At 35.0% G+C, this 17,500-nt stretch overlaps 1 protein-coding gene across 1 annotated transcript in view; it reads left to right on the top strand.

The window, feature by feature from the left end:
• nrg3a (neuregulin 3a) overlaps positions 1-17,500 on the top strand; it is a 277,037-nt gene that overhangs the window by 187,037 nt on the left and 72,500 nt on the right. The window contains exon 2 of the mRNA XM_061967926.1: positions 9,416-9,545. Within this exon, the coding sequence (XP_061823910.1) occupies positions 9,416-9,545 (130 nt within the window). The remainder of the gene's footprint in view (positions 1-9,415; positions 9,546-17,500) is intronic.

Raw genomic sequence — 17,500 nt, 5'->3', positions numbered from 1 at the left:
TGATATCATGTGCGATACAAGCCGTCCTGCAGCATGTTTACTTGTGTGTGATATCATGTGTGATACAAGTAGTCCTGCAGTGTTTACTTGTATGTGATATCATGTGCGATACAAGCAGTCCTGCAGCGTGTGTGTATATGCGTGTGGTATCATGTGCGATACAAGCAGTCCTGCAACGTGTTCACTTCTGTGTGATACCATGTGCGATACAAGCAGTCCTGCAGCGTGTTTACCTGTGTGTGATATCATATGCGATACAAGCAGTCCTGCAGTGTGTTTACTTGTGTGTGATATCATGTGTGATACAAGCAGTCCTGCAGCGTGTGTATATGCGTGTGGTATCATGTGCGATACAAGCAGTCCTGCAACGTGTTCACTTCTGTGTGATACCATGTGCGATACAAGCAGTCCCGCAGCGTGTTTACTTGTGTGTGGTATCATGTGCGATACAAGCAGTCCTGCAGCGTGTTTACCTGTGTGTGATATCATATGCGATACAAGCAGTCCTGCAGTGTGTTTACTTGTGTGTGATATCATGTGTGATACAAGCAGTCCTGCAACGTGTTCACTTCTGTGTGATATCATGTGCGATACAAGCAGTCCTGCAGCGTGTGTATATGCGTGCGGTATCATGTGCGATACAAGCAGTCCTGCAACGTGTTCACTTCTGTGTGATACCATGTGCGATACAAGCAGTCCCGCAGCGTGTTTACTTGTGTGTGGTATCATGTGCGATACAAGCAGTCCTGCAGCGTGTTTACCTGTGTGTGTGATATCATGTGCGATACAAGTAGTTGAATATATATCTTGAAGTCAAACATCTCTGTGGGAGACAGAAGGAGAAGTAGAGTCTGACGTGGTGCGTTCAAGGGCCCTCGGATCTTCCGCGGTGCTGTGCAGAAGCATGTTGTTGCCATGGTTACCTGACATTACCGACTTGATTGAGGTCGAGGGAGAACCCGGCTTATTCGTCCCCACGCCGCTCGGTCTCCAAGCTCAACGTCGGCGGAGCCGAGGAACACCTGGAAGGTGCCGGAATGATTCGAGGCCCGCCGAGCGAGGACAATGGCGTCTGTGTGTCAAAAGTAATGGCTTCTTCCCGACTTAATTAAGAAACGCACTCGGCTTCCCGTGGCGCTCACGCTGTGATGGATCGTGTGTGTGTGTGTGTGTGTGTGTGTGTGTGTGTGTGTGTGTGTGTGTGTGTGTGTGTGTGTGTGTGTGTGTGTGTGTGTGTGTGTGTGTGTCTTTGTTTGGTCTGATTTACTTCATGCACTTACGGGGAAACTGCTGGAAAAGAAAATGGCGGCGCAGGCATGACACGGGCGTGTGCAGGCGCGCCTGAGCGACACAAACACGACCTCACGCCTCATCAGGGCGATGGAAACACCTGCGGGGTTTTTTTTTGGTACTGGGTCGATCCTGAAGGACCGTTCGGGGCAGATGATAAAGTGATCTGTATTTTTTATTTTGGCAGCAACACATTGCGAAAAAGTTGTCACAGGGGCATTTTTACCACTGTGTTACATGGCCTTTCCTTTTAACTACACTCAGTAAACCTTTGGGAACTGAGGAGACAACAAACTTAATCATCAACAAAACAACAAACTCAATCATCAACAAAACAACAAACTCAATCATCAACTAAAAATCAAACTTAATCATCAACTAAAAAACAAACTCAATCATTAAAAAACAACTAACTCAATCATCAAATAAACAACAAATTCAATCATTCAAAAAACAACTAGCTCAATCATCAACTAAACAACAAACTCAATCATTGAATAAACAATATAGTCAATCATTTAAAAAAAAAACTAACTCAATCATCAACCAAACAAGAAACTAAATCATCAACAAATAAAACTCAATCATCAAAAAACAAACTCAATCATCAAATAAACAACAAACTCAATCATCAACAAAACCACAAACTCAATCATCAACTAAGCAACAAACTCAATCATCAAATAAACAACAAACTCAATCATCAAATAAACAACCAACTCAATCTTCAAATAAACAACAAACTCAATCATCAAATAAATAACAAACCCAATCATCAAATAAACAACAAACTCAACCATCAACTAAGCAACCAACTCTATCATCAAATAAACAACAAACTCAATCATCAAGTGAACAACAAACTTAATCATTGAAAAAACAACAAACTCAATCATCAACAAAACAACAAACTCAATCATCAAAATAACAACAAACTCAATCATCAACAAAAGAACAAACTCAATCATCAAATAAACAACAAACTCAATCATCAACAAAACAACACTCTCAATCATTAAATAAACAACAAACTCAATCATTAAAAAAACAACTAACTCAATCATCAAATAAACAACAAACTCAATCATCAACAAAACAACAAACTCAATCATTAAATAAACAACAAACTCAATCATTAAAAAACAACTAACTCAATCATCAAATAAACAACAAACTTAATCATTCAAAAAACAACTATCTTAATCATCAAATAAATAACAAACGCAATCATCAAATAAACAACAAACTCAATCATTAACTAAACAACAAACTCAATCATCAACAAAACAACAAACTCATTCATCAACTAAGCAACAAACTTAATCCTCCAATAAACAACAAACTCAATCATCAACTAAACAAGAAGCTCAATCATCAAATAAACAACAAACTCAATCGTCAACTAAACAACAAACTCAATCATCAACAAAACAAAAAACTCAATCATCAAATAAACAACAAACTCAATCATCAAATAAACAACAAACTCAATCATTAAATAAACAACAAACTCAATCATCAACAAAACAACAAACTCAATCATCCTATAAACAACAAACTCAATCATCAACAAAACAACAAACTCAATCATTAAATAAACAACAAACTCAATCATTCAAAAAACAACTACCTCAATCATCAAATAAATAACAAACGCAATCATCAAATAAACAACAAACTCGATCATCAACAAAACAACAAACTCAATCATCCAATAAACAACAAACTCAATCATCAAATTAACAACAAACTCAATCATCTACTAAACAAGAAACTCAATCATCAACTAAACAAGAAACTCAATCATCAACTAAACAACAAACTCAATCAACTAAACAACAAACTCAATCATCAACAGAACAACAAACACAATCATCAACTAAACAACTAACTCAATCATCAAATAAACAACAAACTCAATCATCAAGAAAACAACAAACTCAATCATCAACTAAGCAACAAACTCAATGATCAAATAAATAAGAAACTCAATCATCAACTAAACAAGAAACTCAATCATCAAATAAACAACAAACTCAATCATCAACTAAACAACAAACCCAATCATCAGCTAAACAAGTAACTCATTCATCAAATAAACAACAAATTCAATCATCAACTAAACAAGAAAGTCATCAACTAAACAACAAACTCAATCATTTAAAAAAAACTAACTCAATCATCAAATAAACAACAAACTCAATCATTCAAAAAACAACAAACTCAATCAACAACAAAACAACAAACTCAATCATCAACTAGACGACAAACTCAATCATTCAGAAAACAACAAACTCAATCATCAACAAAACAACCAACTCAATCATCAAGTAAACAACAAACTCAATCATCAACTAAACAACAAACTCAATCATTCAAAAAACAACAAACTCAATCATCAAATAAACAACAAACTCAATCATCTACTAAACAACAAACTCAATCATCAACTAAACAACAAACTCAATCATCAACTAAACAAGAAACTAAATCAACTAAACAACAAACTCAATCATCAACAGAACAACAAACACAAGCATCAACTAAACAACTAACTCAATTATCAAATAAACAACAAACTCAATCATCAACAGAACAACAAACACAATCATCAACTAAACAACTAACTCAATTATCAAATAAACAACAAACTCAATCATCAAGAAAACAACAAACTCAATCATCAACTAAGCAACAAACTCAATGATCAAATAAACAAGAAACTCAATCATTAACTAAACAACAAACTCAATCATCAACAGAACAACAAACACAATCAACAACTAAACAACTAACTCAATCATCAACTAAACAACAAACTCAATCATCAGCTAAACAAGAAACTCAATCATCAAATAAACAACAAACTCAATCATCAACTAAACAAGAAAGTCATCAACTAAACAACAAACTCAATCATTAAAAAAAAAAAAACTCAATCATCAAATAAACAACAAACTCAATCATTCAAAAAACAACAAACTCAATCAACAACAAAACAACAAACTCAATCATCAACTAGACAACAAACTCAATCATTAACTAAACAACAAACTCAATCATCAACAAAACAACAAACTCAATCATCAACAAAACAACAAACTCAATCATCAACTAAGCAACAAACTCAATCATCCAATAAACAACAAACTCAATCATCAAATAAACAACAAACTCAATCATCTACTAAACAACAAACTCAATCATCAACTAAACAACAAACTCAATCATCAACTAAACAAGAAACTAAATCAACTAAACAACAAACTCAATCATCAACAGAACAACAAACACAAGCATCAACTAAACAACTAACTCAATTATCAAATAAACAACAAACTGAATCATCAACAGAACAACAAACACAATCATCAACTAAACAACTAACTCAATTATCAAATAAACAACAAACTCAATCATCAAGAAAACAACAAACTCAATCATCAACTAAGCAACAAACTCAATGATCAAATAAACAAGAAACTCAATCATTAACTAAACAACAAACTCAATCATCAACAGAACAACAAACACAATCATCAACTAAACAACTAACTCAATCATCAACTAAACAACAAACTCAATCATCAGCTAAACAAGAAACTCAATCATCAAATAAACAACAAACTCAATCATCAACTAAACAAGAAAGTCATCAACTAAACAACAAACTCAATCATTAAAAAAAAACTAACTCAATCATCAAATAAACAACAAACTCAATCATTCAAAAAATAACAAACTCAATCAACAACAAAACAACAAACTCAATCATCAACTAGACAACAAACTCAATCATTCAGAAAACAACAAACTCAATCATCAACAAAACAACCAACTCAATCATCAAGTAAACAACAAACTCAATCATCAACTAAACAACAAACTCAATCATTCAAAAAACAACAAACTCAATCTTTAACTAAACAACAAACTCAATCATCAACAAAACAACAAACTCAATCATCAACAAAACAACAAACTCAATCATCAACTAAACAACAAACTCAATCATCAACTAAACAACAAACTCAATCATCAACTGAACAACAAACTCAATCATTACCATGGCAACACCACGCCTTCCCTAGCTGGTCACATGACCAAGTCTCATCCGGTGTTCCATGGAAGTCGCGGTGATGCTCCTGAAGGAGTTGTGGAGACAGGAAGTGCATGTGGGCCACGCCCACTTCCTGTCTCGTGCTTGGTTTGCGCCGCCCGACTTCCTGTCTGCTTATTATCATGATGATCAGCTTCATGCCTGACAGTGGCGACCTTGAAGGACTGTTAGCACGGTCGGCGTTAGCCTGCTTGGCATTGACGTGACGACAGGCGCGCCTGCCGGGTGATCACTTCATGCCTCCCACACGCCCGCCGCCTCCCTCTCGGCGCCATTTATTGCCTGCAGCCTGAGGGTGTCTCTCTGCACGCCGTCACTACCACTTTATGGGCCGGCATGAGCTGACTGACAGATAAGCAGAGGACCGTGTGTGTGTGTGTGTGTGTGTGTGTGTGTGTGTGTGTGTGTGTGTGTGTGTGTGTGTGTGTGTGTGTGTGTGTGTGTGTGTGTGTGTGTGTGTGTGTGAGACGTCAGGGCGTCTTGGCGGTACCGGGCCAAGCATCTGCATTGCAGAGGCTGCTGTGGATTATTACAGGCTGTGTGCAGCCCCTCAGAGACCTCACGGAAATAGACACACACACACACACACACACACACACACACACACACACACACACACACACACACACACACACACACAGAGTGCAGTTAAAGTGTACTCGAAGATGGATCGCTCTCCATCATTCATCAAAAGTGTTGATTGTTGTGTTATTCTTTGGGGTGTGTTCATACTGGGACTGGCCCGGACCGATATTGATACCGAATGTCGAAGTGATATCAGTAAAAAAATAAAGTAAACCTGAGCAAGTCTTAATTGATATTGGCTAACATGTAATGTGGTTCTAAAGTGCCAGTGATAGTCACACACACACACCAGGTGATGTGAAATTATCCTCTGCATTTGACCCATCACCCTTGATCACCCTCTGGGAGGTGAGGGGAGCAGTGAGCAGCAGCGGTGGCCGCGCCCGGGAGCCATTTTTGGTGATACAAACCCTCAATTCCAACCCTTGATGCTGAGTGCCAAGCAGGAGTGTGTTTACTTGTGTGTGATATCATGTACGATACAATCAGTCTTGCAGTGGGTTTACTTGTGTGTGACATCATGTGTGATACAAGCAGACTTTGTTGTTTATTTGATGATTGAGTTTGTTGTTTTGTTGATGATTGAGTTTGTTGTTTAGTTGATGATTGAGTTTGTTGTTTTGTTGATTATTGTTTGTTGTTTTGTTAATGATTGATTTTGTTGTTTAGTGGATTATTGAGTTTGTTGTTTATTTGATCATTGAGTTTGTTGTTTAGTTGATGATTGAGTTTGTTTTTCACTTGATGATTGAGTTTGTTGTTTAGTTGATGATTGAGTTTGATGTTTAGTTGATGATAGAGTTTGTTGTTTAGTTGATGATTGAGTTTGTTGTTTATTTGGTGATTGAGTTTGTTGTTTAGATGATGATTGAGTTTGTTGTTTAATTGATGATTGAGTTTGTTGTTTAGTTGATGATTGAGTTTGTTGTTTAGTTGATGATTGAGTTTGATGTTTAGTTGATGATAGAGTTTGTTGTTTAGTTGATGATTGAGTTTGTTGTTTATTTGATGATTGAGTTTGTTGTTTAGATGATGATTGAGTTTGTTGTTTAATTGATGATTGAGTTTGTTGTTTAGTTGATGATTGAGTTTGTTGTTTAGTTGATGATTGAGTTTGATGTTTAGTTGATGATAGAGTTTGTTGTTTAGTTGATGATTGAGTTTGTTGTTTATTTGATGATTGAGTTTGTTGTTTAGATGATGATTGAGTTTGTTGTTTAATTGATGATTGAGTTTGTTGTTTAGTTGATGATTGAGTTTGTTGTTTAGTTGATGATTGAGTTTGTTGTTTATTTGATCATTTCATTTGTTGTTTAGTTGATAATTGAGTTTGTTGTTTTGTTGATGATTGAGTTTGTTGTTTAGTTGATGATTGAGTTTGTTGTTTAGTTGATGATTGAGTTTGTTGTTTAGTTGATGATTGAGTTTGTTGTTTAGTTGATGATTGAGTTTGTTGTTTAGTTGACGATTGAGTTTGTTGTTTAATTGATGATTGAGTTTGTTGTTTAGTTGATGATTGAGTTTGTTGTTTTGTTGATGATTGAGTTTGTTGTTTAGTTGATGATTGAGTTTGTTGTTTAGTGGATTATTGAGTTTGTTGTTTAGTTGATGATTGAGTTTGTTGTTCACTTGATGATTGAGTTTGTTGTTTAGTTGATGATTGAGTTTGTTGTTTACTTGATGATTGAGTTTGTTGTTCACTTGATGATTGAGTTTGTTGTTTTGTTGATGATTGAGTTTGTTGTTTAGTTGATGATTGAGTTTGTTGTTTACTTGATGATTGAGTTTGTTGTTCACTTGATGATTGAGTTTGTTGTTTTGTTGATGATTGAGTTTGTTGTTTAGTTGATAATTGAGTTTGTTGTTTAGTTGATGGTTGAGTTTGTTGTTCACTTGATGATTGAGTTTGTTGTTTAGTTGATGATTGAGTTTGTTGTTTAGTTGATGATTAAGTTTGTTGTTTATTTGATGATTGAGTGTGTGGTTTAGTTGATGATTGAGTTTGTTGTTTAGTTTTATGATTTAGTTTGTTGTTTATTTGATGATTGTGTTTGTTGTTTAGTTGATGATTAAGTTTGTTGTTTAGTGGATTATTGAGTTTGTTGTTTAGTTGATGATTGAGTTTGTTGTTCACTTGATGATTGAGTTTGTTGTTTAGTTGATAATTGAGTTTGTTGTTTAGTTGATGATTGAGTTTGTTGTTCACTTGATGATTGAGTTTGTTGTTTTGTTGATGATTGAGTTTGTTGTTTAGTTGATTATTGGGTTTGTTGTTTAGTTGATGATTGAGTTTGTTGTTTAGATGATGATTGAGTTTGTTGTTTTATATAATGACTGATTTTGTTGTTTAGTTGATGATTGAGTTTGTTGTTTTATTTGATGATTGAGTTTGTTGTTTAGTTGATGATTGAGTTTGTTGTTTATTTGATGATTGAGTTTGTTGTTTAGTTGACGATTGAGTTTGTTGTTTAATTGATGATTGAGTTTGTTGTTTAGTTGATGATTGTGTTTGTTGTTTTGTTGATGATTGAGTTTGTTGTTTTATTGATGATTGAGTTTGTTGTTTAGTTGATTGAGATTGTTGTTTAGTTGATTATTGAGTTTGTTGTTTAGTTGATGATTGAGTTTGTTGTTTAGATGATGATTGAGTTTGTTGTTTTATTTGATGATTGATTTTGTTGTTTAGTTGATGATTGAGTTTGTTGTTTTATTTGATGATTGAGTTTGTTGTTTAGTTGATGATTGAGTTTGTTGTTTATTTGATGATTGAGTTTGTTGTTTATTTGATGATTGAGTTTGTTGTTTAGTTGACGATTGAGTTTGTTGTTTAATTGATGATTGAGTTTGTTGTTTAGTTGATGATTGTGTTTGTTGTTTTGTTGATGATTGAGTTTGTTGTTTTATTGATGATTGAGTTTGTTGTTTAGTTGATTGAGATTGTTGTTTAGTTGATTATTGAGTTTGTTGTTTAGTTGATGATTGAGTTTGTTGTTTAGATGATGATTGAGTTTGTTGTTTTATTTGATGATTGATTTTGTTGTTTAGTTGATGATTGAGTTTGTTGTTTTATTTGATGATTGAGTTTGTTGTTTAGTTGATGATTGAGTTTGTTGTTTATTTGATGATTGAGTTTGTTGTTTAGTTGATGATTTATTTTTTTATTTTTTTTTGATGATTGAGTTTGTTGTTTAGTTGATGATTGAGTTTGTTGTTTAGTTGATGATTGAGTTTGTTGTTTGGTAATGATTGAGTTTGTTGTTTTGTTGATGATTGAGTTTGTTGTTTAGTTGATGATTGAGTTTGTTGTTTAGTTGACGATTGAGTTTGTTGTTTATTTGATGATTGAGTTTGGTGTTTTATTTGATGATTGAGTTTGGTGTTTAGTTGATGATTGAGTTTGTTGTTTTCTCTGTGTCACAGCGTCTGCCAGCGTGCCGCCGCTGCACTCGGAGCACTTCAAGCCGTGTCACAACAAAGACTTGGCGTACTGCCTCAACGGTGGCGAGTGTTTCGTCATCGAGACGCTGAGTGGGCCTCACAAGCACTGCAAGTAAGTGACCTTTGACCTCCTCTGCTGCTGATGATGATGATGATGATGAAATATTGATCAACAACACACAACTTCACTGATATTATCAGTGTAAAGGAGAGTACGTTATGTTTGTAAGTGTCAGGTTCAAACACTGATGACATATATTGAACAAGACAAGAAGCAAGGAATTAAACAGACACAGAATTAAATTTAGCTCAATGAGGAGAAACGCGTAGACGTTTGTTGATGATTGCGTTTGATGTTTAGTTGATGACGAAAGATTGTACGCCTCGTCTTTTATTTGGACTTTCCTTGATTACATGGCAACAGCTGTTTCTAAGGGACATGGGTCGTAAACAGCCATCGCCTTTGGTTACAGAACAGTTCAAAAGAAATGGTCATAAAACAGTTCAAAGAAGAGGTCGTAAAACAGTTCACAGAAAAGGTCACCTTGAGGGGAGTCAGGCCCTGCTTCCTTTCCGCTTTTGTAGTTCTTGGGTCAAGACAAAATCATTCTGTGGATTACAATACATGAAAGAAACAGAACACCTTCATGTTGCTTCCCATCCTACACAGTGGAGTTTTACAAGCCTTCTTCTTGGTAGGTTCAAAGACAGCTTTTGTCTTCTCGCCCCGAACTCATTTCAACACAAAGTTTTGTGATAACTTAAATACTATTATTCTAACAGTAAGTATAAAGAAGAGTACTTCATGTTTGTAAGTATAAAGGAGAGTACTTAATGTTTGTAAGTATAAAGTACTTGATGTTTGTAAGTATAGAGTACTTCATGTTTGTAAGTATAAAGGAGAGTACTTCATGTTTGTAAGTACAAAGAAGAGTAATTCATGTTTTAAGTATAGAGTACTTCATGTTTGTAAGTATAAAGGAGAGTACTTCATGTTGGTAAGTATAAAGAAGAGTACTTCATGTTTGTAAGTATAAAGGAGAGTACTTCATTTTTGTAAGTATAAAGGAGAGTACTTCATGTTTGTAAATATAAAGGAGAGTACTTCATGTTTGTAAATATAAAGGAGAGTACTTCATGTTTCTAAGTATAAAGGAGAGTACTTCATTTTTGTAAGTATAAAGGAGAGTACTTCATGTTTGTAAGTATAAAGAAGAGTACTTCATGTTTTAAGTATAGAGAACTTCATGTTTGTAAGTATAAAGGAGAGTACTTCATGTTTGTAAATATAAAGGAGAGTACTTCACGTTTGTAAGTATAAAGTACTTGATGTTTGTAAGTATAGAGTACTTCATGTTTGTCAGTATAAAGGAGAGTACTTGATGTTTGTAAGTATAAAGGAGAGTACTTCATGTTTGTAAGTATAAAGGAGAGTACTTCATGTTTGTAAGTATAAAGGAGAGTACTTCATTTTTGTAAGTATAAAGGAGAGTACTTCATGTTTGTAAATATAAAGGAGAGTACTTCATGTTTCTAAGTATAAAGGAGAGTACTTCATTTTTGTAAGTATAAAGGAGAGTACTTCATGTTTGTAAGTATAAAGAAGAGTACTTCATGTTTTAAGTATAGAGAACTTCATGTTTGTAAGTATAAAGGAGAGTACTTCATGTTTGTAAATATAAAGGAGAGTACTTCACGTTTGTAAGTATAAAGTACTTGATGTTTGTAAGTATAGAGTACTTCATGTTTGTCAGTATAAAGGAGAGTACTTGATGTTTGTAAGTATAAAGGAGAGTACTTCATGTTTGTAAGTATAAAGGAGAGTACTTCATGTTTGTAAGTATAAAGGAGAGTACTTCATTTTTGTAAGTATAAAGGAGAGTACTTCATGTTTGTAAATATAAAGGAGAGTACTTCATGTTTCTAAGTATAAAGGAGAGTACTTCATTTTTGTAAGTATAAAGGAGAGTACTTCATGTTTGTAAGTATAAAGAAGAGTACTTCATGTTTTAAGTATAGAGAACTTCATGTTTGTAAGTATAAAGGAGAGTACTTCATGTTTGTAAATATAAAGGAGAGTACTTCACGTTTGTAAGTATAAAGTACTTGATGTTTGTAAGTATAGAGTACTTCATGTTTGTCAGTATAAAGGAGAGTACTTGATGTTTGTAAGTATAAAGGAGAGTACTTCATGTTTGTAAGTATAAAGGAGAGTACTTCATTTTTGTAAGTATAAAGGAGAGTACTTCATGTTTGTAAGTATAAAGAAGAGTACTTCATGTTTTAAGTATAGAGAACTTCATGTTTGTAAGTATAAAGGAGAGTACTTCATGTTTGTAAATATAAAGGAGAGTACTTCACGTTTGTAAGTATAAAGTACTTGATGTTTGTAAGTATAGAGTACTTCATGTTTGTCAGTATAAAGGAGAGTATTTGATGTTTGTAAGTATAAAGGAGAGTACTTCATGTTTGTAAGTATAAAGGAGAGTACTTCATGTTTGTAAGTATAAAGTACTTGATGTTTGTAAGTATAAAGGAGAGTACTTCATGTGAGTAAGTATAGAGTACTTGATGTTAGTAAGTATAGAGTACTTGATGTTTGTAAGTATAAAGTACTTAAGGTTTGTAAGTATAAAGTACTTCATGTTTGTAAGTATAGAGTACTTGATGTTTGTAAGTATAACGTACTTCATGTTTGTAAGTATTGGGTACTTCATGTTTGTAAGTATAAAGGAGAGTACTTCAAGTTTGTAAGTATAAAGTACTTGATGTTTGTAAGTATAGAGTACTTTATGTTTGTCAGTATAAAGGAGAGTACTTGATGTTTGTAAGTATAAATGAGAGTACTTCATGTTAGTAAGTATAGAGTACTTGATGTTTGTAAGTATAAAGTACTTCATGTTTGTAAGTATACAGTACTTCATGTTTGTAAGTATAAAGTACTTCATGTTTGTAAGTATAGAGTACTTGATGTTTGTAAGTATAACGTACTTCATGTTTGTAAGTATTGAGTATTTCATGTTTGTAAGTATAAAGGAGAGTACTTCAAGTTTGTAAGTATAAAGTACTTGATGTTTGTAAGTATAGAGTACTTTATGTTTGTCAGTATAAAGGAGAGTACTTGATGTTTGTAAGTATAAAGGAGAGTACTTCATGTTAGTAAGTATAGAGAACTTGATGTTTGTAAGTATAAAGTACTTCATGTTTGTAAGTATACAGTACTTCATGTTTGTAAGTATAGAGTACTTGACGTTTGTAAGTATAGAGTACTTGATGTTTGTAAGTATAACGTACTTCATGTTTGTAAGTATAGAGTACTTCATGTTTGTAATTAAAGAGTACTCTATGTTTGTAAATATAGAGTATTTTATGTTTGTAAGTATAGAGTACTTTATGTTTGTAAGTATAGAGTACTTCATGTTTGTAAGTATAGAGTACTTCATGTTTGTAATTAAAGAGTACTTTATGTTTGTAAGTATAGAGTACTTTATGTTTGTAAGTATAGAGTACTTTATGTTTGTAAGTATAACGTACGTCATGTTTGTAAGTATAGAGTACTTGATGTTTTTAAGTACAGAGTACGTCATTTTTGTAAGTATAGAGTACTTTATGTTTGTAAGTATGAAGGAGAGTACTTCATGTTTGTAAGTATAGAGTACTCTATGTTTGTAAGTATGAAGGAGAGTACTTGATGTTTGTAAGTATAGAGTACTTGATGTTTGTAAGTACAGAGTACTTCATGTTTGTAAGTATAGAGTAGTATATGTTTGTAAGTAAAAAGTACTTCATGTTCATAAGTATAGAGTACTTGATGTTTGTAAGTAAAGAGTACTTTATGTTTGTAAGTATAGAGTACTTGATGTTTTTAAGTACAGAGTACTTGATGTTTGTAAGTATAGAGTACTTTATGTTTGTAAGTGTGAAGGAGAGTACTTCATGTTTGTAAGTATAGAGTACTTCATGTTTGTAAGTATAGAGTACTTGATGTTTTTAAGTACAGAGTACTTCATGTTTGTAAGTATAGAGTACTTGATGTTTTTAAGTACAGAGTACTTCATGTTTGTAAGTATAGAGTAGTATATGTTTGTAAGTATAAAGTACTTCATGTTCATAAGTATAGAGTACTTCATGTTTGTAAGTAAAGAGTACTTCATGTTTGTAAGTATAGAGTACTTTATGTTTGTAAGTATGAAGGAGAGTACTTCATGTTTGTAAGTATAGATTACTTGATGTTTTTAAGTACAGAGTACTTCATGTTTGTAAGTATAGAGTACTTTATGTTTGTAAGTATAAAGGAGAGTACTTCATGTTTGTAAGTATAGAGTACTTGATGTTTTTAAGTGCGAAGTACTTCATGTTTGTAAGTATAAAGTACTTCATGTTTGTACGTATAAAGTACTTCATGCTTTTAAGTATAGAGTACTTGATGTTTGTAAGTATAAAGGAGAGTACTTCATGTTTGTAAGTATAGAGTACTTTATGTTTGTAAGTATAAAGGAGAGTACTTCATGTTTGTAAGTATAGAGTACTTGATGTTTTTAAGTGCGAAGTACTTCATGTTTGTAAGTATAAAGTACTTCATGTTTGTACGTATAAAGTACTTCATGTTTGTACGTATAAAGTACTTCATGCTTTTAAGTATAGAGTACTTGATGTTTGTAAGTATAAAGGAGAGTACTTCATGTTTGTAAGTATAGAGTACTTTATGTTTGTAAGTATAAAGGAGAGTACTTCATGTTTGTAAGTATAGAGTACTTGATGTTTTTAAGTGCGAAGTACTTCATGTTTGTAAGTATAAAGTACTTCATGTTTGTACGTATAAAGTACTTCATGTTTGTACGTATAAAGTACTTCATGCTTTTAAGTATAGAGTACTTGATGTTTGTAAGTATAAAGGAGAGTACTTCATGTTTGTAAGTATAGAGTACTTGATGTTTGTAAGTATTAGTCAGAAGAAGAAGAAGAAGAATGTCGTTGCTAACGAGGATCAATAAAGAATAGATTGAGACAAATCATGTTTTGGTGGTGACATCAATGAGAACATTCCATGAAGAAATCAAATTAGTCATTTATTTGGCACTGAATCATTTTCACTTTTCTCTAACATTTCTTTAGTCTGCCACTTCCTGTGGGGGCAGCAGTGAGTCACACACACACACACACACACACATACACACAACATACATACACACATACACACACACATACACACGCAGTGGTGGGTGATATTACTAGTTACTAGTTACTAGTTACTGTGTTGAAATGTCTCCATGAGAGCTGAAGGAGTGAAGGTGTTTCTTCTGGTCAAACATTGACTCCTGACTAATTCTTCTCATCACTAATTGTCTTTGCTCAGCCAAACAATCAACACAATTTGTGTTACTTTGTGTTGCTGTGGTTCTTTCACACTTGACCCCTTTTATTTCATTTAGAACACTTTTGACTTTTACTGACGCCACCACGACACGCTTGTTTGCCACCAAACAAGACACACACACACACACACACACACACACACACACACACACACACACACACACACACACACACACAGATAGCTGAGAGACGTTGACTGTTGCCACGGTGACGAAATGTAATGTAACAAAGTCGTTTGTGTAATATTGTTTATGACGTCGACCTTCCTACACAATCAGTGTGTGTGTGTGTGTGTGTGTGTGTGTGTGTGTGTGTGTGTGTGTGTGAGTGTGTGAGTGTGTGTGTGTGTTGCCTCAGGAAAAAAAAATGAGAGAAAGCAGAATGAATGCAAAGTAGAAAATGAGAGGATGACTTCCTGTGATCTTCTTCCTTGTTTGTTCTCCTGTGTTATTCCTCTTTTTTTTGATCAACTTCCTGTGCTGTTCCTCCTTGTTTGTTCCTCCTCCTGTGCTCTTCCTCCTGCTTGTTCCACTTCCTGTGCTCTTCCTCCTTGTTTGTTCCTCTTCCTGTGCTCTTCTTCCTTGTTTGTTCTCCTGTGTTATTCCTCTTTTTTTTATCAACTTCCTGTGCTGTTCCTCCTTGTTTGTTCCTCCTCCTGTGCTCTTCCTCCTGCCTGTTCCACTTCATATGCTGTTCCTCCTTGCTTGTTCATCTTCCTGTGCTCTTCCTCTTTGTTTGTTCCATGTATTGTGCTCTTCATCCTTGTTTGTTCCATTTTTTTTGCTCTGCCTGTTTGTTTGTTCCTCTTTCTGTGCTGTTCCTCCTTTATTGTTCCACTTCCTGTGCTCTTCCTCCTTGCTTGTCCATCTTCCTGTGCTCTTCCTCTTTGTTTGTTCCATTTCTTGTGCTCTTCCTGTTTGTTTGTTCCCCTTCCTGTGCTCTTCCTCTTTGTTTGTTCCATTTCTTGTGCTCTTCCTGTTTGTTTGTTCATCTTCCTGTGCTCTTCCTACTTGTTTGTTCCATTTATTGTGCTCTTCATCCTTGTTTATTCCATTTTTTTTTTGCTGTGCCTGTTTGTTTGTTCCTTTTTCTGTGCTGTTCCTCCTTTATTGTTCCACTTCCTGTGCTCTTCCTCCTTGCTTGTTCATCTTCCTCTGCTCTTCCTTTTTGTTTGTCCCATTTCTTGTGCTCTTCCTGTTTGTTTGTTCCTCTTACTGTGCTCTTCCTCTTTGTTTGTTCCATTTCTTGTGCTCTTCCTGTTTGTTTGTTCCTCTTCCCGTGCTCTTCCTCTTTGTTTGTTCCATTTATTGTGCTCTTCATCCTTGTTTGTTCCATTTTTTTGCTCTTCCTGTTTGTTTGTTCCTCTTTCTGTGCTGTCCCTCCTTTATTGTTCCACTTCCTGTGCTCTTCCTCCTTGTTTGTTCCTCTTTCTGTGCTCTTCCTCTTTGTTTGTTCCATTTCTTGTGCTCTTCCTGTTTGTTCGTTCCTCTTCCTGTGCTCTTCCTCTTTTATTGTTCCACTTCCTGTGCTCTTCCTCCTTGCTTGTTCATCTTCCTGTGCTCTTCCTCTTTGTTTGTTCCATTTATTGTGCTCTTCATCCTTGTTTGTTCCATTTTTTTTGCTCTTCCTCTTTGTTTGTTCCATTTATTGTGCTCTTCATCCTTGTTTGTTCCACTTCCTAGGGTCTTCCTCCTTGTTTGTTCCTCTTTCTGTGCTCTTCCTCTTTGTTGGTTCCTCTTTCTGTGCTCTTCCTCCTTTATTGTTCCACTTCCTGTGCTCTTCCTCCTGCTTGTTCCACTTCCTCTGCTCTTCCTACTTGTTTGTTCCACTTTCTATTCTTTTCCTACTTTTTTGTCCTACTTCCTTCCGGTACTCTTCCTTTTTATTTGTTCCACTTCCTTTGTTCTTCCTCCTTTCCTTGTTCTAATTCCGGTACTCTTCCTTTTTATTTGTTCCACTTCCTTTGTTCTTCCTCCTTTCCTTGTTCTAATTCCTGTGCTCTTCCCTCTTGTTTGTTCCATTTCCCGGGCTCTTCCTCCTTCTTTGGTCCACTTCCTGTGCTCTTTTCATTGTTTGTTCCACTTCCTGTGCTTTCCTCCTTATTTGTTCCACCTCCTGTGCTCTTCCTCCTTACGTGTTCCACTTCCCGTGCTCCTTCCTAGCCTTTGCGTGCACTTCCCTGCTGCACTAGCTCTTTGTCGTGACTATTAATCATGCTCTCTGCATCCCGGGGTCACAACTATTGCCACCACGCGGTCCAATGGTGACGTGGTGTTTGTTCTTCTATTATCTGGTTTTGCTTAACGGTTGTTCTAAAAGTAGTCCACTGCTAAGCGGCCATGTTGCCATGGTAACAGAGTGTTATTATGGGTTCTTTGAAGTCTTCTTCTTGACGACTGCTTGACTTGAGCTCTTGGTGTTCCTGGAGGCTCCAGCTGTGGTTCCTGTGTTGCTTCCACTGAGACGCCGTGACAGCAACACAAGCCAGTTGTTGTTGTTGTTGTTGTTGTGCTGATGACACACACACACACACACACACACACACACACACACACGTGTGTCCCACTGAGGACTATGGAGGACGACAGGTCCCTCATAAACACGTCAACTTCCTTCTGGAACATCTTTTTTCTTCTTCTGTCCTGGCGCTGCAGGAACACGGCAGACAGAAATGTGTCGCACAAACACGAC

Source organism: Nerophis lumbriciformis, linkage group LG02 (genome assembly GCF_033978685.3).
Source record: "Nerophis lumbriciformis linkage group LG02, RoL_Nlum_v2.1, whole genome shotgun sequence".
Lineage (NCBI taxonomy): Eukaryota > Metazoa > Chordata > Actinopteri > Syngnathiformes > Syngnathidae > Nerophis > Nerophis lumbriciformis.
Note: the sequence above shows the minus strand (reverse complement) of the source record. Positions and strands in the feature narration are given on the sequence as shown.